The sequence below is a fragment of the Notechis scutatus genome, chromosome 1 (genome assembly GCF_049901735.1).
Source record: "Notechis scutatus isolate UNSWTSFEM ecotype Mainland chromosome 1, rNotScu1.2, whole genome shotgun sequence".
NCBI lineage: Eukaryota > Metazoa > Chordata > Lepidosauria > Squamata > Elapidae > Notechis > Notechis scutatus.
In genome coordinates, this window is record NC_142009.1 from 196,051,473 (window position 1) to 196,076,962 (window position 25,490).

A 25,490-nucleotide genomic window follows, 5' to 3' on the forward strand; every position below is an offset into this window, starting at 1 on the left:
CACACAATCTCCAATTAACTACATGTTTCTTACAGTGGTGTGAATATAAATGCTGCTAGGCTAGCATGATTAACTGGCACCAACACAAACACAATTTCCCTTTGCTTCATCAGTTTTTAGTTAAAGAGAACTTGGAAAAAGGCTACAGGAGCATTTTGCAGATCCATTGGTGCAGTGAGAAGAAAAAATGGACCTCCAATCCCTAGGCAGAAAAGCTGTGAACAAAATATTCTGCTCTTTGCTTTATGAGTAGCTAATAAAAAATTAGCACAATTGTCCCAGGTGTGAATGACGACCAAGGCCAAAATTATGTATTGTTCAAGTGCAGAATGCCATCTACAGCATTGCAAAATTAAAATTATGCAATTACTATAAATAATGACATAATAGTACAAAATGATCTTTTAATTGTGATTTGTGACCAAGGATAACTTCACCAAAACTCACCATCCACCAATATGTGCTAATGATCAAGCATTCAATAAGCAGTTCTACTTAACACTATATTAGTTTGCTTCATTATATTTAAAAATATTTAAATATAATGAAGATCTATTTAGCCCTAAAATATCAATATGTGAATTTTCAAAGATGGATATTTACAAGAGATTCAAATAATTCAGCCCACAATTCAGAAATCCTGCTTTTAATGCCTGAAAATGACCTCACTCTAAATATTACAAATGAGAGAGTAGTTCATGGCAACAGCTGTACAATGAAACAGAAGTTTCCTGATAGCCATTATGAAAATAATTGCCATTGTTTGTGTCCTGAAAATTTAATGGCAAAGCACCATTAATAGGGAGCATGTAATATTTAAAACCATTAAGAATGTTTTATAAGAAAGGAATATGTTAGAAAATATAAAATTTAGTGACAGAAAGTTTCAGCAATTTTGATCTCTCCACATTATTGCTCACAACTCTGGAATACTCAGTTCTGTTTTCTCCTTTTATACACAATCATCATTTTCAATTAATTTCTGAAAAACAGCAGTATTACTGTTAAATAATCTGGATTTGTCACACAATTGATCCTTAATATATTACCATACTATTTTCAATAATACTAAGTACAGAGTGCAACTTTTAATACTTCATTCTGCTAATACCAGTTTTTGAACTATTATGTTATTTTGTGTATTTGCTTAGAGAAGACGTTTTTCCCTATGGGTTTTTAAATATAACTGCTTTGCCAACACTGATGGATGTCAACAAAATTTCTTAATTTAACCACAACTTGTTAGTACACAACTATGTGCTTATTCCTTCAATCTTCCAAAATTTCTTAAAACAAAATTTCCTAACATGCTCTACACCATATACTATATTCAACTAGTTGATTTCAAATCATATGCCAAATATTATGATTAACAAGGAAAAACTAGATAGTTTCATTTGACATAAGCCAAGAGCCATTTGGTCAACAGGACTTCTCATTCTACTCATAGTGCTTAATCTTGAGGGTTCCTCAATCATTACTGTAGAATAGATCTAGTGTTCAGGACATAATAATGGCAAATGAATCGATTCCATTGGATGTTGCCATTCCACTGGTATGTTTCTCAGGTACAATTGAGAACCGATTCTTTTACCCTAGGCTTGCTTTTTTTAGCTAGTCTTACATGTGCCAATTCAGCCATATAGCCTATTTGCATATTAATTTGAAAATATGCTGTATTGTATAAGAGTGCATAAATTGCTATTCCTATCACAGGGACACTTTTTTTCTGAATATTACTGTTTTAGAATGAATACTTTCAGAGCAACAACATAAATTTGATTCATTTATGCTACTGTTTTGAAGCAAAATTCTGGATATCTATTATAATAACTATATTTTAAATCTTCGGTCATGTAAATTGCTTATAGTTACCATCCTAAGTACAAAAGTAAATAATTTTTATTTTTGTAATAATTACTACAGTAATTAACAGCAAATTATTTTTAAGAGATTAGAAGAAACACACAGATATTGATCCACCAAATTAGAATTAAGAATGATGGCCAGAAAATACTGTCTGTAGATAGCAAAACACATTGGGCACCCTTAGTTCCACAGAATGATGGATTATTTTACTATGTATAAGCTCACTGATATGCAAGATGGCACATCTGTACACCACAAGCTGTAGAAGATTCTTGTGTTTTCTCCCCTATCTTCCCTTCCCATTTACCACTGGGCAATATTAATGAAGATGCACAGTGCTTGTATATTAAATTGTTAAGATTATACATCAAACCACATCTGCCTGTCACTTTCCATTCCAACCAGTGATCTACAAAGGTGATGAAAAGTAAATATACTTTTCGCTGATATACCAGATGCATCAGAATCCCCAGAGAATCAATGTGCTAACATCATCACCAAAGACTAAAACTGAAGCAAGTCTTTAAATTTGGTCGTTTACTTACAACTAAAGTAAGCCACAAAAATAAAATAACACAACTTTATGGCTTTTAAAAGTTCCTTTGTATCCAGTGCATAGAAAACAAGTGAGGAAAATCATTCCTGATTATACTTTTAAAGAAAAGAAACAGATGCTTCTTTCTGACTAAACTGTCTACCAAGTGTTAGACAGTGAACTGACCTGCCTGCAGGGCAATCGCATCAGCTGTAAGCTGCATCAATCATTTCTTTTAGCCATTCCTTATTAGCTAATGCAGAATTTAAGGTAGTTTTTCACAATTAATTTTTTTTTTGCATTTTAAAATACATATACAATGTTTCTAAAAATCTAATAGAAGAATGATCAAGACAATCAATCCAGTGAGGTTAAAAATGAGGCATTACTTTTCTTCATGAGCATTCGAATATAATCCAAATATAAAAGCTGTGACTTTTCCTTGGGCAGCCCTTGTTGACTAAGTGTTAAAAAAGGCATTTGCCATTCTAACAGCATAAAACTAACGCCTTAAAGTGTTATCTACTCAGGCCTTTTAGCAAATTTGTTAACACTTTTAGGTATATTACTCCACCTTTCTCTTAGTGTGAACTGGTATCAATTATTTAGCCAGTTTTATTATGCTATTAGAATACCTGCTGATTTATCATGAATCAAAGTGTCATTTTAGAGCACTGCCCTTTACGTCACCATACATTTCTTTCAATGTAAATGATGGAAAATAAATAAAGCCACAGCTACAAAAAGAACCACAGACATAGAAAATCAGTAAAAACTCCTACTGAATAATCTTCCCCATTTAACCATGCTACATTAAAAACAGTTTTTAAATGTGGAAAAAGTGGTCCACTTCTTAAAAATGTCATTATAAAGGATACCTCTGTAACAAAATTATTAGATAGCTACATCCAATATTATTTCCATCCATTCTCTTTAGTTAAAACCCCTTTAAAATATAAACACAACAAAACAGACATAAGCAAATGTACAACTATCCAACACTGTCATGTTTATTCTTACCCAATAAAATAAAAATAGGAACCTTTTAATACTTAATTTTGTGAGTATTAAACAACTAGTGTGAAAAACAAGATGCATGTAAACTACTTCTACTGCCTCTGCCTCAATGACTAGCTGAGACAACCTGTTATAGGAGGTGTTAATTGGCAATAGGAGTGCAAGTCAGAAGCATGTTCCCCATCGTCCTAACCCAGCAAGGCTAGGTCATTAAAGTGGAAATGAATTCTTTCATGCTGACTTAACTCTTGGAGTACAGATTTTCAGCTGTTACACCTACAGACAATTGAGTGTGTGTGCTACTTCAGATGGCACAAAAAGAGGCATTTTCTTCTTAAAAATAATTGTATTATGTGTACCGTTTATTATGCACTATATACCAGAAGTAATCTGTGAATGATCTAATGGTTAATGCACACATGACTACATGGAGACGTACAAGTAATCAAGTGTACAAGTATTCTGAAATGCACAACAGCCTGCAGACTTACAATAGAAGTCTGGGACAAATGATTTTCTTTAACAAAGGAAATGGTAACATGTTATTGCAATTGTGCCTAATTGTATCAAAAGTTACAAATATCTTTAAGATATTAGGCACAATTGACAAGAAGTCTTAGGAATAGAACAGCACAGAAACAGAATGAAGTAAATAACTAAGTAATTTTATATTTTTACTAATAATTAGGCCATCTAAGAAGAATTGTAGTAACATATATAGCGTAGAACACAACATCTAAACACCACCATTTTGACAGCTTTTGAGTGAAGAAGTAGTTGTAGGCCAAATAAGAAGCTTAGACTTCTGCTCCACTATAAAGTTCATCAAGCAAGCTTCAGCCAATTATATAACCTTTTCCATAATTCTTGATCTGTAAGAAAACTCCTTAACATTACCCCTTAACTGTAGACTTGCTTAACAACTGCCGTGTTTACTTAATGACCTTGTTTTATGATTCACTCCACTTCCACTTCCAGATTCTCATGTTGAGCAGTGACTCTATTTTTAATCGATATATAGGTAGTCCTCAACTTATAACTGGTCACTTAGCAACCCCTTAACATTATAACAGGCCTCAGACTCAAATTCAAATTTTCAACAAACCCCCACCCACCCACCCACCCTGGTCATCTGGCCACATTTTGGGTATTTGGCAACTCAATGGCAGCCATTTGGTGTGTCTTGCAATCATTGCAATTTACAATGATTTCACTGGAAACCAGTGTTTACTTTCAATTTTCAGAGGGAAAAAATGTCCCATAGCAAATAGCAGGCTTGCTTAATGATTTCTGTGTTTGTTTAATGACCATACAAAAAAGGGTCATAAAACTGGGCACAGTCATGTGATGGGCCGCTTAATGACCATCACAAATTATGACCAAAATTGTAGACTCAATGCTGCTCTACTTTATGAAAGGTAATATAAAAGTGAGTTAAACTTTTACACTTCCATCTTAATCAGCAACAATCAACTCCAGTGCAGCTATAACAGATATCATAATTTGTTACAAACACCTGTTGTCTTTGCACAAAACATTTTTAATTGTGCCCATTACAAACTTGTTAGCACTTTTTCATTGTAGGGACTACTACTGTTGCAAATTTCATCAATTTGTCTCAGTCAGACAGCTATGTATTTACATATATTTAAAATGAGCATGGCTTAAAAATCATTGTATCAACCTGTATGACATTTTGTACATATCACCTTCCCATCACCCTGCCTGCCAATTTCATTCTAGACTGCTAGAAAGCAAAGGGAATATAGACATTTATGTTCTTTCTATATTAGGTTATAGAATAATAAAGATCACTTTTCCAGTTTACATTTCTGATCCTGGCAATGATCCAGAATATCTATGTTCAGTCCATTCCAGAATACATTGGATTACTTCTTGAACATTAAATTGGGCACACAGATTATACTAGATAATATCTGCACTTTATTAAGTAACAAACCATAAAAGAATCTACTTTATTAAATGTAGTGAGAAATTGTGTAGATAATTAAATAATGTTATAGCAGTCAATAAGTACTTGTGAAAGAAATCACAATGGAAGAAGCGAAGACAATACCAGAACCAAATATCTTTTTTATAGGAAGGTACTGTAAGATTGCCTTTTTAGGTACAGTAGAAATTATTTTCCATCCATGAGGTTATCAGAACGTTAAAAACAGAACAGCTACAGACAGTTACAATGCTTTAAAGAGCTTACGATCAAGGGAAAGGATGTGGAATATTGATTATATCTGTGTTTTGGATTTTATAACTTAAAATAATGTAAATAATACTCTATATGAATTATTTGAGAGAAAATGAATGACTAAGAGAGCAGCAGTCAGAGGGAACAGTCAATGTTTAAAAATTAGAATTGCAAAGAGGTTGATATGGTGACTCCTCTGAGCAAAGCCACGTTGAAAGCTATATTTTTTGGAAAGGAAAAAAAGGCTACAAGTGGTTGCCTATGCCTCATTGTCGGATTATTTCAATATTTATACAGATTTCTATTATTTCTATTTTGGGGGGGGGAAACTTTAAAAACATTTAAACTCAGTTATATTACTTAAGAAGTTAAATTCAAAAGTAAAGCACTTAAGGATGATAGGGATTCAGTCCACATTTGTCAAGCAGAAGACATTCTTTCCTGTCTTCAAAGGAGGATTTGTAGTGCATAGGATAGCCCAATATGCTTAGCCCAATACATAAAAGAAATGTGTAAGCTAGAAGCAAGTTTCCTTCTTCTTCTTTTCTTTCTCCTTTTTAGGAGCAAGTGGACTTCATATTTTCAAATTTTACTTAAAGAGCAGAACAGGAAAAAGACAGTCTCAGCATAATAAGACCAATATAAAAAGTCTCCTCATCTTGCTTTTTTTCCCCCCAAGAAACTATTTAGGAAAAAAGGTGGACCAATATTATTTAACATATGTCTTTTATTCTATCTTTTAAATCTGACTGATCATATTTATTATTTTACAGCTTTAGAAATGTCCTTACAGTTAAATAAAAATACAAAAATTATCTGTAAGCAGATAAATGGCAAAGCAAAAGATATTACAGGAATTCCTAATACATCAGTCTATTGAAATATTAAACTTCATAAAGCTTTCAAATGAGAGGCCTAAGGCAGTATCTGAAAGCAACCTTACTCTATTACTCTTGTAATATTAAAAGAAAAAGTCCTTACATTTAGAACTTTTAAAAAGCATTACTATTACATAATCCAAAATGAAATTAGATTACAGGGTTAAGATCTACATATATTAGACCAGTAGATTCAACAAGATTTTTAGATCAGTGGCAGGTCTTTTAAGTGCTACAGGTTTTATCAATTCTACAGCATCAAGCAGTGCAGCTCTTGAAACCTTTCAAAGTGACAGTTTTCAAGTGCCATGTACAATGCCCTAATCTGGAAGTGTCCCAACCAACCCATCTGATCAACAATTTCACAGATGGAAGCACTTGATGGCTAATTGGCAAGCCGATTATTCAAACAAAATAGCTATTTGCAATTCTTGCTTCTTTATTTCCAGTAGAAGTGCTAACACGGCTAAGAGACAGGTCACCCCTCCTCCATGCTCATTTTTAAAATAAAAGATCTACCTTTCTAGCTATTCCCCCTGGGTACCATTTAAAGCACTGAACTGAAGTTGCACTAAGCAAATATGACAAGATATAGTGTTCTGTAATGAAGGACAGACTTTTTAGCGTTTCAGTTACTCTTTTTGAGGGCTGTATACAGTGTTACTCTGGGTTATTTACCCACCCACGTCATCATGTCACCAGCTGTCAGTGCTATTGTGCACTCAAAATGACATTTTAAAATTCAGAAGAGGAAATGCAGCAAGAACTCTCAATTTAAATTTACCAGATAACATGGGTGAATTCTGAACCATTGCTGAGAACACTGCAATTGTATAGCTATGTCCTATATCTCACATGCCTTGTGTACATTATGGATACCAGAAAATGTAAGAACAAGAGAATGGTTCTAACTCTGCTCATTATAAAGGTTATGAACAAGCATGCATACCTACATCTGCTATTTGGGAAGTGAGAATTATTTGCTCTTCTGCATGTTTGTTACAAAAAAAAATTAGTTCAGAATACTGTGTATGTATTAGAACTTTAACTTAAAAAAAATACAATTCATGAAAACATTTTTAGCTCTTGAAAAATTTAGCCATATCCTACCTTCTTTAATATGTATTTGTTTCAGAAAAAGTGCAATCAACTAGTTTAAAAGACCATTAACCCTTTTCTCCAGGAGGTAATAGTCACATTCATATGTAGTGTCCAATCCAAAATCAATGTTCTGGAAACTTAGTTGCAAGCAAACTATGAATTCAACAAACCTTGGCTTATTATAGGCGAGTATTTTCTTGGGCACAGAAAAGAGAGATATGAGAGTGCTCACTTCTAAAGCTTGAATGCACAGGCCTTCAGCTGATAATCAAAAATATATAGTGGGTCATAGCCAGGAGCAGCAAAACTATATCCAGTTAGTCTAAATCCAAAGGGTATCACAAAAATATCCAGGTTGTCTCAAAAACATGTGACAGGTCAGATTTTGACTTCTATATGCTTTCTTGAAACAGACAGGTATGGCAGAAAGTGGTACTAATTAACATGTTTTTGTCAATCTTCTATACTGGAGCAGTTTCTTTTCACACAATTGTAGCTATATTATTTTGTTTTCTTGCAACAATAGGAATTCTTTGGTAAAGAAAGTAAACTGCTTTCAAAAACTGAGAAAATTTCAAAAATAGTTTGGGTCTAATTCTAAAAATGTATGCTGAATGTTGGAATTGTTTATCTAGACTTTTGTCATAATTATGCAACTTTACATAGTATGCAATATTTTAGATAAGCTGCTTTTAAATTTAGAAATATATATATAAAAATTTCAGTTCAAGTCAGTCACGGGCATACAAATATATAGTTTATAACCAACTAAGCTGTATTCTACTTAAATCTTAACACATCTTAACAGATCACACATATAGAAGTTTATCCAACATAATGTGCATTACTTTTCATGAAGAAAAGTTTTAAACATTATAAATATTTTATTACCAGTATTTACTGTATTCTAAATTGTATGGGTAAACAGGGAACAATACATACAATGCTCACGTTAAAATGCTCTGGGAGATAAAGCCATTAACACATTTTACCTTCAAAAGTAAAGAAAGTATTTGAATGAGAGAATTTGTTATACAGTAATAGAAAACAATTCATATGTAATCAATGAGGCATATCTTTTTAACCCAAAATAATCTTTTTAACCCAAAATAATCTTTTTAAAACATAGGAAGACTATGTAACATTGGTAGTTCTGTGAGGTCCCAAGGATAGCTGGCATGCATAATTACAACTGCAACTTTCAAATTGCTAAAATCCTACCAATTACAACAGTCACATGTCTAAATCTAATCTTGAGATAAAAAGTAAAAAATTCAGCTTAATTCTTGATGATTGCATCCATGCCGTTTTTCTTGGCAGAATTGCATAGATGGTTTTCCTAGGCGTCTGTTTTTTTTTTCAAAATCCCAGATGAACCGAGAGCCTGGGATTGTGGTCCATTATAGAAATGCTAACCAGACCAACTCTGCTCACCTTCCAAGTTTACCTACTAAGGTACAAAAATCCTCCGAGAAATCCTCAAATTAACAATCCTGTACAGCCCTGTAAGTGATGATGGAGTCCAAATCCAAGCATGGATATACTGTAAGTAAAAGAGACTCAAAATCTATTTTCACATGTAAATTGTAATTTATTATTACAATATTCATGATATGGACTCTTATTACAACAGTGGCATTTGTTTGCGCATCTATCTCTGCTTACAGAAAAATTGTGTCATTACCCTCAATTTCTCCTTTCTCTTGGGGCTCTCCATACTACATGCCACCACCATTTCTCTGTTGAATCCTCTGATTGTCCAGAATAGTTTTTAGAAGGCAGGGAACAATGGATGAAAGTCATTTTATTTTGCTGTTAGGCCATTAACAAGCAGAAATGCATCAGAATTTCATGATTTTCCAAAGGACTTCTATTCGGCTTTTAGTCTAAAAAATATCTTCAACACGCTATAAGCAGGATTTTTCTCCCATGTTATCCAAGACTTGTTTCTACAGTTGTTCAATTGTATTTCAGATACTTCCATACATTAATAATATTCTATATGAAAGAAAATACTGCAGATAGCACCCCTAAGGTGTTTATGCTCATGGAAAGACTTATTTTAGTGGATGCCTCAACTAACTGAAGCTGGAAGAGACCATTCTCTTATTGTCTGAAACCCCCCCAAATCTGTCCTCAAACGTTTGAGAAACTTCAGACCAGCATGAGACATAGCATGGATGGAAACACTCAACAAAATTCTTTACTTTTCTTTGAAAAGATTTAATGCTTTGCAGTAAGTGGAATGACAGTACAGTATCCATTCAATCAGAGGCTCCAGGCAACCAGTATTCAGTCTTCCATGTTTAGATACAAGTTGCCTCTAGATTTCTGCCCTCCTGGACAAATTGGACTAGCTTCACATCTTGGACAATACACCTTAGAAAAAGGTGTCAGTCATGATGAGAGAGATTAATTTAACGATGCTGTCATTACTTAACCAAAGGAGGCTGATAGTTACCAATTTTCTTGCTTATTTTAAAAATATGTTGACTTATTTATCACAAAGCTGCACTATCAAAATAGATCCCCACAGGAGACAAAAAACAACTAAGTTGAGGCTTTTACCCTAGTATTTGTCTTGCATGATTGATTGCAGAGTCTACTTATTATTTGTGTCACTTTGTTCTTAGAAGAAAGCTATCAGTACATGATGCAACAAGATCTTATGCAGAGTGGTGTGCTGATTAGGACTGAACTGGAAGTGACTGGACCAAGGATACACATCTGGCTTTCATGCCTAAGAGAGGACTTGGGTTTCCTCACTCCTAGTCTAGCACCTTAACCATTACACCATGCTGCATTACAAGAACAAAGTAACAGTTAATATATTAAATTCAGCATGTGTCTCTTTTCCTAATTTTCTGACTAAGAAAAACTTCAATAATTATGAATCTCTTATTGTGTTAAAGAATGAGGCTCAGGAGAAGTGTTCCAATTGCATAGTGTTAAAAATGTATCTTTAAATAGTATTCACTGAGAAACACCTGGAAGAAAGTGCAAAATGCAAATACTTGCTATAAAATTTAAAAAGAAAAGCTTTGCTTTGGGTAATACACTATACTCTTGATTAGTTGCACAACCACTGTCCCAAAGTAAATACCTAACCTAATAGCACAGTCCTAAAAATTCAGTGAAATATCTGTATCCTAAGCTACCTTGTATTAAAGCAGAAAGTCTATAATTGAAAATATGGAGAGATATAAACTCAGCTTACAGTATGAAGTCAAAAGGAATAGTTTTACATCTAGCTCCACTGCCAAAGAATACCTTCACCTGTAAAGTTTGCTTATGCATTAAGATTGTCAGAAGTGCATTGATAGTTCTGAATATCAGAAATACATTATGCATTTGCAAAACAGCAAGCCTTCTCTGTGGTGGCACTTTTACTTTGGAAAGTCTTCACAAGAGAGAGATGTTTTGCTTTCCTTTCAGCATCATATATGAACACTCCTTTTTGCTGAGGCATTTTACATTTACATTAAAAAATACACAAGTATTCATTAGATTACTTGTTGGCTGAATAGTTCTGATAATTTTTTCTTACAATTTTATTACTGCTGTAGATCATATTTTAAAATATGCAAAACTATAAGACCGATTTATAAATTTAAAAATGACAGTAAGTAATCTGTCTAACACTAATAAAATCAACATTGCTATTTGGTATAATTTATCTGTTTTGAAACCAGTGGATAGCAGTTGTATAAACATCCATGAGCATCTTTCTCAACTACTGTTGATATGGGTAAGTCAATAACATGATTGAAATTGTCATTCCTATAATGATGAGAAAGATTAATCTTGATTACAAGAGTGAAAAAGATGGTGTATTCCATAGCTGGATCCAATGGTGTGATTATGTTCTATTGCTGATATTCTTCTATTGACACTTTGGGGCAGATCTGGTATCTCACTTTGAGGTGATAGAGCAGAAGTGACAGTCCTGTTGCAGCGGCATAAATGAGTACACAAAAATGGTTTGAGAATAACATCTGCTAACTAATTATGGAGGATTTTGTTTATAAAATTATGTGAAATTTTCCAGTACCTGATGGATCACAATATATAATAATATATCACAAATAAAAAGATCTTGCTTCTTAATAAAAGTGACCAAATATAAGTTCTGTTTGGAAAATTAAAGTCAGGGTCAAACTTTGAGGTGAAGGAGGACACTGCAATGTTTTGTTGCAGCAAACGTGCAAGTACTCTTCTACAATGAGACAAATAATATATCAAAAACATATGCTTACTTTTCTGCACTTACTATACATTCAATTTCTGGAATTGTAATTCTGTAATTCCTCAAATGGTTATTTTTCCAGGGAGGGGCAAGACTTAAATTTGTAATTTAAATTCAGAAAAGGTTACCGATAATCTGGATACTAACCTGTCCTAGACCAGGCATTCCTCCTCCAAGTCGTAGAAGTCGATCCATATTTCCTAAAGAAACAAACAGATAGCATACCTAGGTTCTAATGTGTTTACCAAACTGTTCTCCATAAAATTCACCTTCAGTCACTCATTATGTCAAAAATATTGGTCGTAATTACAACACAACATCAGACTTCCTGTTAATTAACACCACATATTAATTCAAGAAGCTGTCTTCCATACTAATTAACAACTGCACTTTAAGTGTACTGATTTTGGGTTATCCCCAGTTTTAAAAAAGATAAGCTTTTTTTGTTTAACTCCCTTTTTTATTGCAAAATTCATTTATTTCCTCCTCTGATCCCACCTACCCCCAAAAGCATCTGCACAGCAAACCAAAGAAAACTCAACACCAGCAGATTAATTTCCTTCAATTTATCCAGAACACATCAATATAAAAATAATTCAAAAGTGAAGATTTTTAACATCCTCATTAGTAAGTTCTGTGCTAATTAACTTACAGCTTGTCAGTTAGCATCAAAACTGCATGTGAAAGACACTGAACAGATTAGATTTCTGAATTAGCATCAAAAGCTTTTTTTAATGAACTCATTACACCAAAAGAACACCATAAAGTAAACATTAAATGCCTTTAGTTAAAATATTAAGGGCTACATAGTTGTTGCATATATCATTAAATATGAAATACTGTGGAAAGAAAATGAATCTCATTGCTGTTTGTTATATTGCTTTAATAGTAAAATATTTAACATGCAACATGGTAATATGACTAGAAACATTTTTAATACTATTAGCATGTCACCAAGTGCTGACTCCTGGATGAATAAAAACATCTAGTATTCCTCAACAAGACTGTGCAAATGATTTAAAGGAACATTTCATTCAACTTGTTTGAACAGCCCAAGTCTCCACCATTGTCCATATTGGCTAGAATTGCTTGGAGCAGTAGTTTACCAACATCTGGCTGGTCCTGGTGACCTGGACTGTGAGTTAGACTGAATACAGTATTCAAGAGGGCTGTCCCAAACCTTTAGGAGATGCTTCTGAAACAACAGGACAGAGGCTGCTCTGCATGCACATGCAAGCAGAGACAACTGGGAACAGCTTCCAAGGCAAAAGATGTAGCTGCTGCTATGAATCAATAAGTGCTTTTCATGAACTTTAATGCAGTAAGCAAGATGAGCTGAAGTTATAGGTTAATATCTATTTGTATCTGCATGCTGCTCTCTATATCTCTTGTCTTATCACATTATGTCTAACTGTAGCCAGACAAAAGTAAAAACTTAACAATACTAAAGGTTTCCCTAAAGATGAAAAAAAACTATTTAGAATTATAATCATGCCCACAGGGCACAATCCAAAAGAATTCTCATTACTTTTAATTAAAGTTAATTATCTCAGATCATCAAGGATCTAATTAATACAATGTGAATATTTCAGTAAAAATCAATCAATAAAAATTTATTTTTATTCATAACACATCAGCTGAACTGAGACCGAACACACAAATAGTTCCACAGCCCATCTCAATATCCTTGATGCTAGAATGACATTTTTGAGCAATTTAAGTAGAACTATCATGAATATCTAAGGAAACAAGTTCATGTACTTAATTTTACATTGTACTCACCTGGTTTTCAGCTTTTTTTCTACAATGTTTTTCCAGTATTTAGTGGAGTCTCCAAGTTTAGATGCAAAGTTAAGCTCTACTAAACACAAGTAACAATCAAGATATCTTTTAAAAAACCTTTATATACTGAAACATCAATTCTAAGCAAACTTTTACAGTATAAGAATGTTCTATTAAAAAAAGACAACCCAACCTATATAGGTAGTCCTCGACTTACAACAGTTCACTTAGTGACTGTTTGAAGCAAAACGGCATCATAAGTGACTTATGATCATTTTTCACACTTATGACTGTTGCAGCATTCCCATGGTCACATGATTTACATTTGGATGCTTGACAACGGGTTCACATTTATGACAGTTGCAATGTCCCAAGATAATGTGATCACCTTTTGCAACCTTCTAACAAGCAAAGACAATGGGAAAGCCAGACTCATATAACAATGGTGTTATTAATTGAACAACTTCAGTGATTCCTTTAACAACAGAAATTTGTCCTGGGTTCATGTGACCACCATTTGTAAGCTTCCCAGCCGACTTCTGACAGCTAAGTTAATGGAGAAGCCAGATTTACTTAATGACATTTGTTTAACAACTGTGGCAAATGAACTGTAAAATGGGACAAAACTCACTTAACAACTGCCTTGTTTAGTAATAGAAATTTTGGGCTCAATTGTGCTGGTTAAGTTGAAGACTACCTGTACAAGTTTTCCCAAAAACAAAAAAACACCCCACCCCCCCTCCAAAAGAAAAATGGGGAGTGGGATTTCTATGATTACTTCTCCAATCTCTGTAAAATTAGAGAACTGGAAGCAAATATTGGAAATATTCTCCCTGCTTTCCCTGCTTGGGAGAAGGTGGGTAGGAAGCAGGTCTTTTGGTGCCAGTTCTCTTGAGTATAAAAAGATCTGCTTCCACCCAGAGGTTCAGCTGTACTGTAAGAGTGAACTTTTTTTTTCTCTAAGATCTGAAAGGACACCCTAAGGAAAAGAAAGAATCTGTAAAAGTTTTGACAGAAGTGATTAAGCGGCGATTTTAAACAGGAATGTCAAAGTAATGTGTTTTTTTTCTCTCATTGCTGGATTTTCTATTTACGATCTTGTATTTTGAAACTGGACTGGTTTTTTCGTTCATATCTATTTTTTTCTTCTCCTTTTTGATTTTGTAATATTTTAGGCTAGAGGCTCCCTTTAGTTAATTCTTTTTTTTTAAATATCTTTTTTTAAAAAATTAATTCTCATTATATCCTGCTCGGAAAAGGAGGGGGAAAGGTGAGAGCAAAGAAACTTTATAACACTGCCAACTAGAGGTTTGAAAATATTCTATTTCCCTGTGACCAGACAAAGCTGAGAAAGAAAGAACTGAGACTCTTTTTCAAGGACATTGCTATTTGATTAAGATAGAGAGAAGAGCATGAGAGAGTATTATTGCAGGTGCTCTTCTGGGTTTCTATCAACAGCTGGAGTCTGGTGTTGAAATGTAGGGGGGGAAAAGGTGATAAGTTTTTGGAGAAGAGAGCTATAATAAGAGCCTTGGATAATTAAATAAAGTGCAGTGTGCCCTTTTTACTTTTCCTAAGTTGTGCTATCCCTCCTCTCCAGCTTTATTGTATTTTTTTATCTTTTTTTTGTAATAACTATTTGGGTTTTTGGCTTTGTTGGAGCTTGTCTTTGTTTTTCTTTCTTTGTTTTTTTTTTGGAAGTCCAATCTCTACGTTTGCTTTTTATTTTAAAGGGAAAGCCTTAAAAGCCTTTTTTTTTTCCTTTCCTGGTATTTTTGTTTTTTCATCTACCCTTTTGGTTTATTCTTATGCACTTTTTTCTATTTGAGACCTTTCAATTGGATTAAGGTGTTGAAGAACCTGAAGAATTTTTCCTTTTTCTTTTTTTAAGCTCTTTTTCTTTATCCTACTATTGATTGGATTAAGGTATACAAGAACCTGAAGAAATTTTGTCCTCTCTTTTTTTCCCCTTTTTTATTATTATTATTGGGCTTCTTTTTTTTAGTATTTTTATTTTGAACTATAATTGGTTACTTCACAATTGGATTAAGGTTTAGAAGAACCTGAAGATTTTGAATTGCTTAAAATGAGTAGGAAATTCACAGCTCCTGGTTCTTCAACTTCTACTTCTTCCTCTCCACCATCTGGAGGACAACGTTCAATACAGACAATGTTAAAGCAAGAAAAAGAACAAGAAAAAGTGACTCTGCAGATGATTATGCAAGAAATTCAAAATATTCAAGCAAGATCAGAGAATATTGAAAAGAGAATAGAGAACATCGAACAAAGAACAGAGAACATTGAACAAAGAATAGGGAAAACTGATGAAAAAGTGGAGAACATCCAACAAATGATGTTGAAGTATGATGAGAGATTCCAAAAAATTGAAGAAGATAAACAAAGATACAAGAAGATTGGAGATATTGATAATAAACGGTGGTTGAACAAGATAAAAGTGGTATGTTGAGATGGGAGATGGATAGATCAGAATTCTATCTTAAATTCCAAAACGTAGAGGAAGAAAAAGGACAAAACCTAGCCGAGATAATGATAGAAATACTGGCTGAAGCTTTGGAAATAACCCAAAAGAAGATGATGGATGGAATAGATGAGGTTTATCGAGTCTTCACAAGATATGCGATGAGAAATAGCTTACCAAGAGAAGTTCACATTAGATTTACAAAGAAAGCCATTAAAACGCAAATATTGCAAGTGGCAAAAGAGAAAACATTGAAATACAAAGACAAGGAGATTGTGGTCTTGAAACAAATACCCAGAAGAGTGAGAGAGATGAGAAGAGAATACCGATTCCTAACTAAAATGCTACTTTAAAAAGAGGTGAATTATAGATGGCTGATTCCAGAAGGTTTAATGTTCACATGGCAAGAACAGAGACACAGAATTGACTCACTTGAGAAAGCGGAATTATTTTATACAGAATTTTTTGGAAGGAAAGAGGAAGAGGCAGAAAAAGAGATCTCATTAATTGAATTCCAAGAGGACTGCCAAATGGCGACTGAAAAAGAAGAAGGCGCAGTAGGTGGAAAGGTGGAAGCCAAAGAACAATGTGAATTAAGATCTACGAGAGCTGCTAAACCTAACTATAAAATATAACCATGGAAGAGAAAAAAATGATTACAATTAATATAAATGGACTCAGCCGTTAAAAGAAGGAAAACCTTTCATAAATTGGAGAAATTAAAATTTGATATAACTTGTCTACAAGAAGTACATATTAAAAAACAATATGAACAATTGTTGGTACAGCCAAAATTAGGGAAAATATTTACTTCCTTGACCCAATGTAAGAAAAGAGGAGTGGTTTTATATATTAAAGAGACCACCCCAGCAAAATTTACCTATACTGATGATGGTGGAAGAATACTAATGGTGGAAATAATGGACAATAATATGAAAACACTCCTGATTGCAATTTATGCTCCGAATGACAAACAAGAAGAATTCTACAAAAAACTACATATGAAAATAATTGAACTGGACTATGCTAATATAGTTATGATGGGAGATTTTAATGGAACTGTAGACAACAAATTGGACTATACAGCACAGAAAACAATGAAGCAAAACAGAAAGACTCTCCCCAAATCTTTTTTTAAAATGGTAGATGAAATAAACCTAAAAGATACATGGAGAGAAAGAAATGCTAAAACTAAACAATACATCTTCTATTCAAATAGACACTTATCATGGTCCAGAATAGATATGATATGGATGTCAACAGAATTAATATCTAACATTCAAGAAATAAATATTGAAACAAGTACTTGGGCAGATCACAATCCAATGACAATTAAATGGAAAGGACAAAAAAGAAGATCTAGATGGACGTTAAATAATACTATTTTAAAGGAAAAAGACTTCACACAGTGGACGGAGAAAGAATTGGCCTTTTTCTTTAGAGAAAACAAAAAAGAAGATACATCAATTCAGAATGTATGGGATACAATGAAGGCATATGTTAGAGGCTTGATAATAGACTATACAAGGAAAAGGAATACTATGAAAAGGCTAGCCTCTAAGGCCCTAGAGGATGAGCATAAAAGACTTGAGAAAGAGCTACAGAAAATGCCACAGAAAAAGGACATCAAGCTAAAACTGGATATAATTAAACACAAAATGGGTCAAATAGAAAAAGAACAATTAGCACAGAAAATTAGAGGTGCTAAACAGAACTACTTTGAAGACGCAAACAAACCAGGTAGATGGTTAGCATACAAATTGAGAAAGGAGAAAGAATCAAGGAAAATATTGCAATTAATAGATGACCAAGGCCAAGTTTGCCATGGTAGCAAAGAGAAGAAGGAAATCATTTGAGACTTCTATGGGAAATAATATATGCAAGAGAATATTGAAGAAAGAGTCAAGCAGTACTTACAGAATGCTAATTTACCTCAGATACCTAAAGAGACTGAGAAAATGTTAGAAAGCAAAATAACGATGATGGAGTTAACTGAAGCACTCAAGAAGCAAAATAATGGAAAGGCACCAGGCCCAGATGGACTTCCGGCAGAATTTTATAAATCATTACAAGAATCGTTGAATCTTCCATTGCTAGAAGTTATGAATTAAGTTATGTTAAAGAAGAAGATACCTAAATCATGGTCAGAAGCCTATATTACACTTATTCCTAAAGAGGAGGCTGACTCATTACAAATTAAGAACTATAGACCCATCTCTCTACTAAATGCAGATTACAAAATCTTTGCTTCAATATTGGCAGAAAGACTTAAAAAATATTTAAATAATTTTATCCATCCTGATCAAAATGGATTTCTGCCAAGGAGACAAATTAAAAACAATATGAGAGTAATCTTGGACACCTTGGAATACTACGAGGCACATCCTGAAAAACAAATGGCTCTGATATTTCTAGATGCACAGAAGGCATTTGATAATGTGAATTGGCGATTCATGTTATTACTGTTGGAACAGATGGGTTTTGCTAGAAAATTTATCCAAGCAATAGAAGCTATATACTATAAGCAAACGGCAAAGGTAATGATAGAGGGAGAGCTGACAGACTCTATTAATATAAGAAAAGGAACAAGATACGGGTGCCCACTATCACCTTTGTTGTTTGTGTTAACTTTGGAAGTGTTAAACAGAAATATTAGAGATGAAAAGAATATAAAAGGAATGAAAATCAAAAAGGAAGAATTTAAGCTGCAAGCATTTGCGGATGATCTGGTTTTCATTTTAGAAGACCCTTTAGAAACAGCATCAAAACTGATAAAAAAGATAAGAGACATATGGAAAGGTGGCTGGTTTGAAAATAAATAAAGATAAGACAAAGATTTTGACAAAGAATATGCTATTAAGACAAAAGGAAGAACTGGCAGACCTATTGAAAATTCAAGTCACGAATAAGATCAAGTACTTGGGGATATATTTGACAGCAAGATGTAGTACATTAAAAGAGAATAATTATATTAAACTTAAACAGCAGATAGCGCTAGATTTGGCGAAATGGGAAAACTTACAACTCTCACTAATAGGGAGAATCTCAACAATCAAGATGAATATATTACCCAGAATTTTATATTTGTTTCAAACAATTCCAATTAGGCTTGGAAAAGACTACTTTGTAGATTTAAATAAAACTGTGTTGAAATATATATGGCAAGGTAAGAAAGCGAGAATAAAGTTAAAACTTTTGCAAGATGCTAGAATTAGAGGAGGATTTGGTTTGCCTAATTGGGAATTGTACTACCAAGCTACAAATCTGATGTGGGTTAAGGAATGGATAACATTAAGAAATGCTAGATTGTTGACATTAGAAGGACATGATTTGTTGTTGGGGTGGCATGCTTTTTTATGGTATAAAGGAACTAAAACACAGGGGTATTTTAGAAGACATTATATACGGGAGTCTCTGTGGTTAAACTGGGAGAAGATTAAAAGACAATGTTATTTGAAAATTCCAGTCTGGTTATCGACTATTGAAGCATTCTCGTATCCTATAATATACAAAAAGGAACAAACAGTTAGATATGGTGAAATACTGAATGAAAAGGGTGAACTTAAATCTATGCAAAAACTAGAGGAACAAGGTATAAAGATGAATTGGTTTTCATATGCAAAATACATTCAAGGTATGATAAAGATTCTAAAACAGAAGGTTTCTATGATAAACTGACTGACTTAGATAAGATTTTGACAGGTACTGATGAAAAGGTGATTAAAAAATTGTATGGATATCTATTAGAAATTAAACTAGAAGAACAAGTTAAAGAAACTATGATTGCTTGGGGGAAGAATTTTGGATATGGGATTGATTTAGAGAAATGGCAAAAATTGTGGTCTCAAAATTATAAAATGACAATGTCAACAGCATATAAAGAAAATTTGTATAAGATGTTTTACAGGTGGCATTTCCCCCTGACAAGAATAGCAAGAATGTTCAAGAATAAATCCGAAAAATGTTGGAAATGTCATCAGACACCTGGCTCATATTACCATATGTGGTGGACTTGTGCGGATGCTAAAAAATACTGGACTAAAATCCACATGTGATTGGAAAAAATGACAAAAAAACATAAAGACTTGAAACCAGAGATATTTCTATTGGGAATTTTACCTGAAATATATAGTAAAGGCTTGAAATACCTGATTGTAAATGTATTAACAGCGGCTAGGATTGTATTTGCTAAAAACTGGAAAAATGAGAAAATACCATCACAGGAGGAAATCATTAAGAAAATATTGGAATGTGCTGAAATGAATAGATTGACATTTGAAATTAGAGAAGAGGATAAACAATTTTATAAAATTTGGGATCTTTTCTATCAATGGTTAGACAATAAAGTACAGTAATGAAATATGTAGATTTTTAGAAAATAATAAATATATAAAGATGTACTTCTTTCTTATTATAACTACAAAATGATTTTAGGATAGATTTGGGATGATAATATGAACTGTTATAAAATAAATTAAGTAAATTATGGTTATCTTGTAAAACATGAATGAATAAAAGCATAGTCAAATGACTGATTAATAATGATACTAAGGTATTTAATTTTTGATTGACAATATGAGATTATATGTAATGTAATTGTAATTGAAGACTACGAAATGGAAGCACAAAACAATTTGTAAACCAACCGGCACATTGTATGTACACCTATGGAAGATAGCTTGATGTTTTTATGTTTTGTTTGTTTTTAAAAACCAATAAAATTTTAAAAAAAAAGTTTTTTGCAGGTCCTGCTTTCTTTTCTACCCCACTTCCACCAATAGGATAGTTAGTTTCAGGTTAAGAAAACAATATATGTTTTTCTCTTTTCTTCCTAATTAGTTTAATGCAATAAAATATCTTAAAATATTGCAGAAAGGCAGAATGCAGAAATATATGATGATGATGAGGAAGATGTGCTATTTCATCTTGGAGTTAGGTCTCTTAATACATACTATGGATCAAGCTTAAATAAACTTTTTTTAAAAAAATCTCAGACTATCATAGAGCCTAAAAAAGAAAATAGTTTCAATTTGGCAAATAAAGTTAGAGTTGTTTATTTAAGAAATACATGCTATTCTGTGTATTGAGAGGTGGAAAAGTCAATCAAACTGTCTCTATAATATAAGCTGAACTAACTGGGCAAGTTCCATTCTTATCCAAGTCAAGTTTATAAATTAAAATCAACATATTAAAACTACTAAGAGATTTGTTTTATGAATTACTGAGGACTGAGTTCCCAAACATGGAAGAACAGTTGCCAAAAGAAACACTAAGTGTAGCATTCTATCCTCCATTTAATTACCAGATATAAATGGATATAGTGCTCAATACACTGGCTTAATGTTCTGTTTGAAGCCAGACAGATGTGTTCACCCAGGAAACTAGGCTAAAAACAAAGCAGGGCTTCATGAGACATAAAATAAATGAATGTGTATTTAGACTGATGGGTTTTTTTACTTTGCATGTTATCTGAATCCCATTAATAATAAATGTTTGGTAAATTTGGGGTGAATATATATGATTTTACAATTCATCTCAACAGCCAAGATAACTGTAGACCAGCATCTATGGTATTCTAAATAGTGGATGATTATCAAGTTTCTGTAACTATTTGTTACAGAATGCCTGCATTTCTAAATCCTGAATGACATTTAATATTTTTACATGACATAGCTTTGCTGGCTTAGGAACTCTGGGAGTTGAAGTCCACAAGTCTTAAAGTTGCCAAGGTTGGAGACCCCTGACATAGATAATGCTGTTGAATTGTCAAAAATTAATAACTGATGAATATGAGCACCAAGAACTGTCCACAACAGGACTTCCTAATTACCTTGAGCATTTTACATTATACATTCCTAGTTTTCATTCTTCATCCAGTTAAAATATCCCAATTAACTAACACTTACTATGAAGGCATCCCTGTGTCAGACTTTATGAGGCAGATAAGAATGTATAACAAATTATCACCAAGCATTTTTTTAATCTTCCGAGTGAGCTATTTATTTGAAACAGAGAACTAGTGATAGATTTTGGTGCCCAAATTTTGCTCTACTTCCCCCCTCTTTAATTTTTAAATTTTGCTTGTTTGTTCAGAAACAAAATAAAACACATGCTTGTTACAAAAATGCAAATAAAAAACACTGAGGTAATTCACTTCATTTGCTACCTTGAAATCAGAGGACTTTATACAGATATAGAAACACATTTTTGTGCAAATCTGAGTAATAGAAAAATTACTTTTTTTACCTGTCCTAAATCACTGAGATGGGACAAACTTCACACAATGTACTCCAACAATAGCTGAAAGATAAATACAATATATAATTGAATATATCTTAAAACAAAGTCAATTGAGTTTTAAAGTACAAGTATACCTTACTTAACAACAGCAATTGGACTTATGTTTCCATTGCTAAGCAATGTGGTTGTAAAGCATAATGTCAAATGACTATGTTGCTTAGCAACAGCAATCCCAGCAGTCTGTATTGCCATCCTTAACCAAAACTCATCAATGAGAACCACCTGACAATTTCTAGCTGGCTTCCAACAAGCACAGTCAATGGGGAAGCTGGCAGGAAATCTCAAGTCCTGGGCAGCTTGCAAGCAGGCTTGTGGGTGGGTGACTGCAGTGTCATAGCACAAACGCAGCCAGAATGTAATGGTTGATGCTGGGTGAGGGTGGGTGGCTGCTGCAGGCACACACTATGGAATATAAGATCCCCGGGATCTCATACTCCGTAGCTGGGATCCTTGAGAGAAAAGGTGGTGGTGGTACAATTGACTTTGATTGTGGGAAGTTGGCAGAGAAGGTCAAAACCAGTAATCATGACTGCAGGACACTGCAACCATCATAACTTCAAGCTGGTTGCTGAATGGCAATCATGTGATAGCAGTGGTGCTAGCACAGCTGAAACTTTGGGGACCGGTCATAAATACAACTTGTTCAGAGCTGTTTGAACTTTGAATGGTCACTGAAGAAGTAACAGTTAACCAAAGATTACCTATATGAATACAGGGCAAGATATTATAGGCAAAAAGATAGTAAACGGAAATGCTTTATTTTTGAATCCTTCAGATCTATCTGTACATCTACAGAACTACATCTGCATTCTTGCATTCAAATCTACTTTTTACAGCAGAAATACAGAAAAAATGAACAGAAATTATAATAATGGAGTTAAATAATGTTGTCACAGCAACAAAAGCAAAAGGCATCCAACAGCTTTCTTGGCAAGAATAACTTCTGAGAAATAACTAGTGAAAATATTTTATGCTAAAATATGCTAAATGAACTACAGGTAGTCCTTGTGTTAAGACCATTTGTTCAAAGTTATGGAAGCACTGAACAAATGATACTTATGCCCAGTTCCTCAAATTATGCCCACTGCAACACCCCCAAGGTCATGTGATCAAAATTCAGGCACTTGGCAGTCCACCCAAACTTACAACAGCAGAGGTGCTGTAACTCCTACCTACCCATCTTCTCCCCCATCTCTGCAATTTTGGCCCATGCATTCTGCAGTCCTTTAACACCTTGCACTTTGTCACCCGCAGCTGACCTTTGGCATCTTCTTGTTCCTCCTGCTGACCAAGCATGCCCAGTCTGATCCTTCCAGGAGACAAGCCCTGGCTGGGCAAGGCTTTCTTCTTGAGCTTAGTAGCAGCAGCTTCCTCATACGAGGTGAGGAAAAAGGCCTTGTGTGGTTGATTCACAAAGGATCAGGATGGGTATGCCTTATAGCAGCAGGAGCAAGAAGAGTGCAAAGATCACTTGGACAGCGAAGCACACAGGATGGCAGGACCTCAGAGTGCAGGGTGGCTGTGTGTTTATGCTGCAGGGCTGGGGCAGCTGGGGCTTCCTGGGGGATTGGACCTTCCCAGGGCAGTGCTGCAGTGCTGGGTTCAACTGGGGCTTCTCTGGGCTGCACTGTGGCTTAGAGGTTTCTTGCAAGGCAGGGTGAAGGGTAGCCAAGAGGGCAGAGATGGGGGAGGCGGAGAATAAGCACTTGGGTGAGTTGAGGGGGAGGCAACTCCCTACCTTGGCTTGGGAAATGGAGGTTTGGGTCTGGGAGGACCAAGCCTGGAACAGTTCAGATCAGGGTTGATCTTCAGGTAACAACTGATGGGATTCAGTTAACAACAGCAATGGGAACTGCCCAGATTGCCATTGCTAAGCAATAGTCACATGATTTATGACTGCAACACTTAATGACAGAAATTAGAGTCCTGTTGTAACTCAAGGATTATATGTATACTAGACCTATAGAAGCTGGAAACAAATGTGAGGAGTTAACTTTGGTTTTTTCTATGCCAGCCTTCGATTTCCTCAACATATTTACAAAAGAAATTATTTTTAAAATTCGCATAACACCCAATCCCCAACAACTCTGGGTGGGTTCACAAGAAAACAAGGAATAAATCAATTATAATAAACAAGAACAAGGAATAAAAAACTGGACAGGAATGGGGAAAAAAAATCCACACCACCTAATGGGAGTCTTTAATCATCTCACCAAAGCCTGGATGAAGAGCTAGGAAAGGCCACTCAAAATTCCTGCTGGGTGAGGCCATCTGGACCTTGTGGGGGAACCTAATTTCAAAGAGCAGGTGCCAGGCAGAAAAGCTGTCTTCCAGGAACCCAACTGATGGTATTAATTGAAGGAACCCAAAATGGGCTGATCGGGCTGGATCAAACTGGCTAGGCCTTATGCAAGGTGTTGTTTATAGGTAATGACCAGCACCTTAAATTTCACCTGGAAACAAACTGGCAACCAGTGCAGCTCACAAAGTATACCCATTTAATGTATAATGTATGAAGAAATGTATATAGAACAGGTGTCCAACTCGATAGTATCACGTGGTGTATCACGATGTATCATGACTTTGCCTTTGTGGAGCTAGGGTAGGCGTGGCCTGCCCGTAACACATCTGGCCTGTGGGCTGCCACTTTAACACCCCAGGTATATAGTATACGTATACAGCATATCTATATGTGTGTTATGTACGTGTACGCTTTTGAGAGTAGGCAGCAGAATTTTATTTTTAATGTGTATCAGTGTGCCCATAGGAAAAAAAATGACAATAAAAGTTATCGAAGTATTCCCATGCCACTGTATTCTGGACCAGTTCAAGCTTCCAGTCAAGCTATGAAGTGACTAAGCGGCGAGAGTCTGTTGGGTCTCCAGATCCAGGAGGAGGTGCAGCTGTCCCATCTGATGAAATAGCACAAAAGTCTTCCTGGCCAAAGCTACCATCTACTGATCAAGCAGGAGCTATGCCTTTCAGGAAGGCCCTTAGGTTTTTGTTTCAGGTTTCTAAAATTCCTATGAGAAATATACAGAATGGGCCAAGCGAAGCACACTGGAGCTGCTCAGCAT

The 25,490-nt window shown here is 34.4% G+C and overlaps 1 protein-coding gene across 4 annotated transcripts in view; it reads right to left on the reverse strand.

Moving 5' to 3' along the window:
* Positions 1–25,490, reverse strand: part of PSMD14 (proteasome 26S subunit, non-ATPase 14) — a 110,067-nt gene that overhangs the window by 31,584 nt on the left and 52,993 nt on the right. For 3 of the 4 annotated variants that reach the window (XM_087949860.1, XM_026674417.2, XM_087949861.1), the window contains 3 exons: positions 22,360–22,413; positions 13,635–13,710; positions 12,000–12,052 (listed from right to left, as the gene is read on the reverse strand). In XM_087949860.1, the coding sequence (XP_087805986.1) occupies positions 12,000–12,047 (48 nt within the window). In that variant the 5' untranslated portion in view covers positions 12,048–12,052; positions 13,635–13,710; positions 22,360–22,413. Of the gene's footprint in view, positions 1–11,999; positions 12,053–13,634; positions 13,714–22,359; positions 22,414–25,490 lie in introns of all 4 variants that reach the window. The other variant, XM_026674415.2, reaches the window with a different exon arrangement.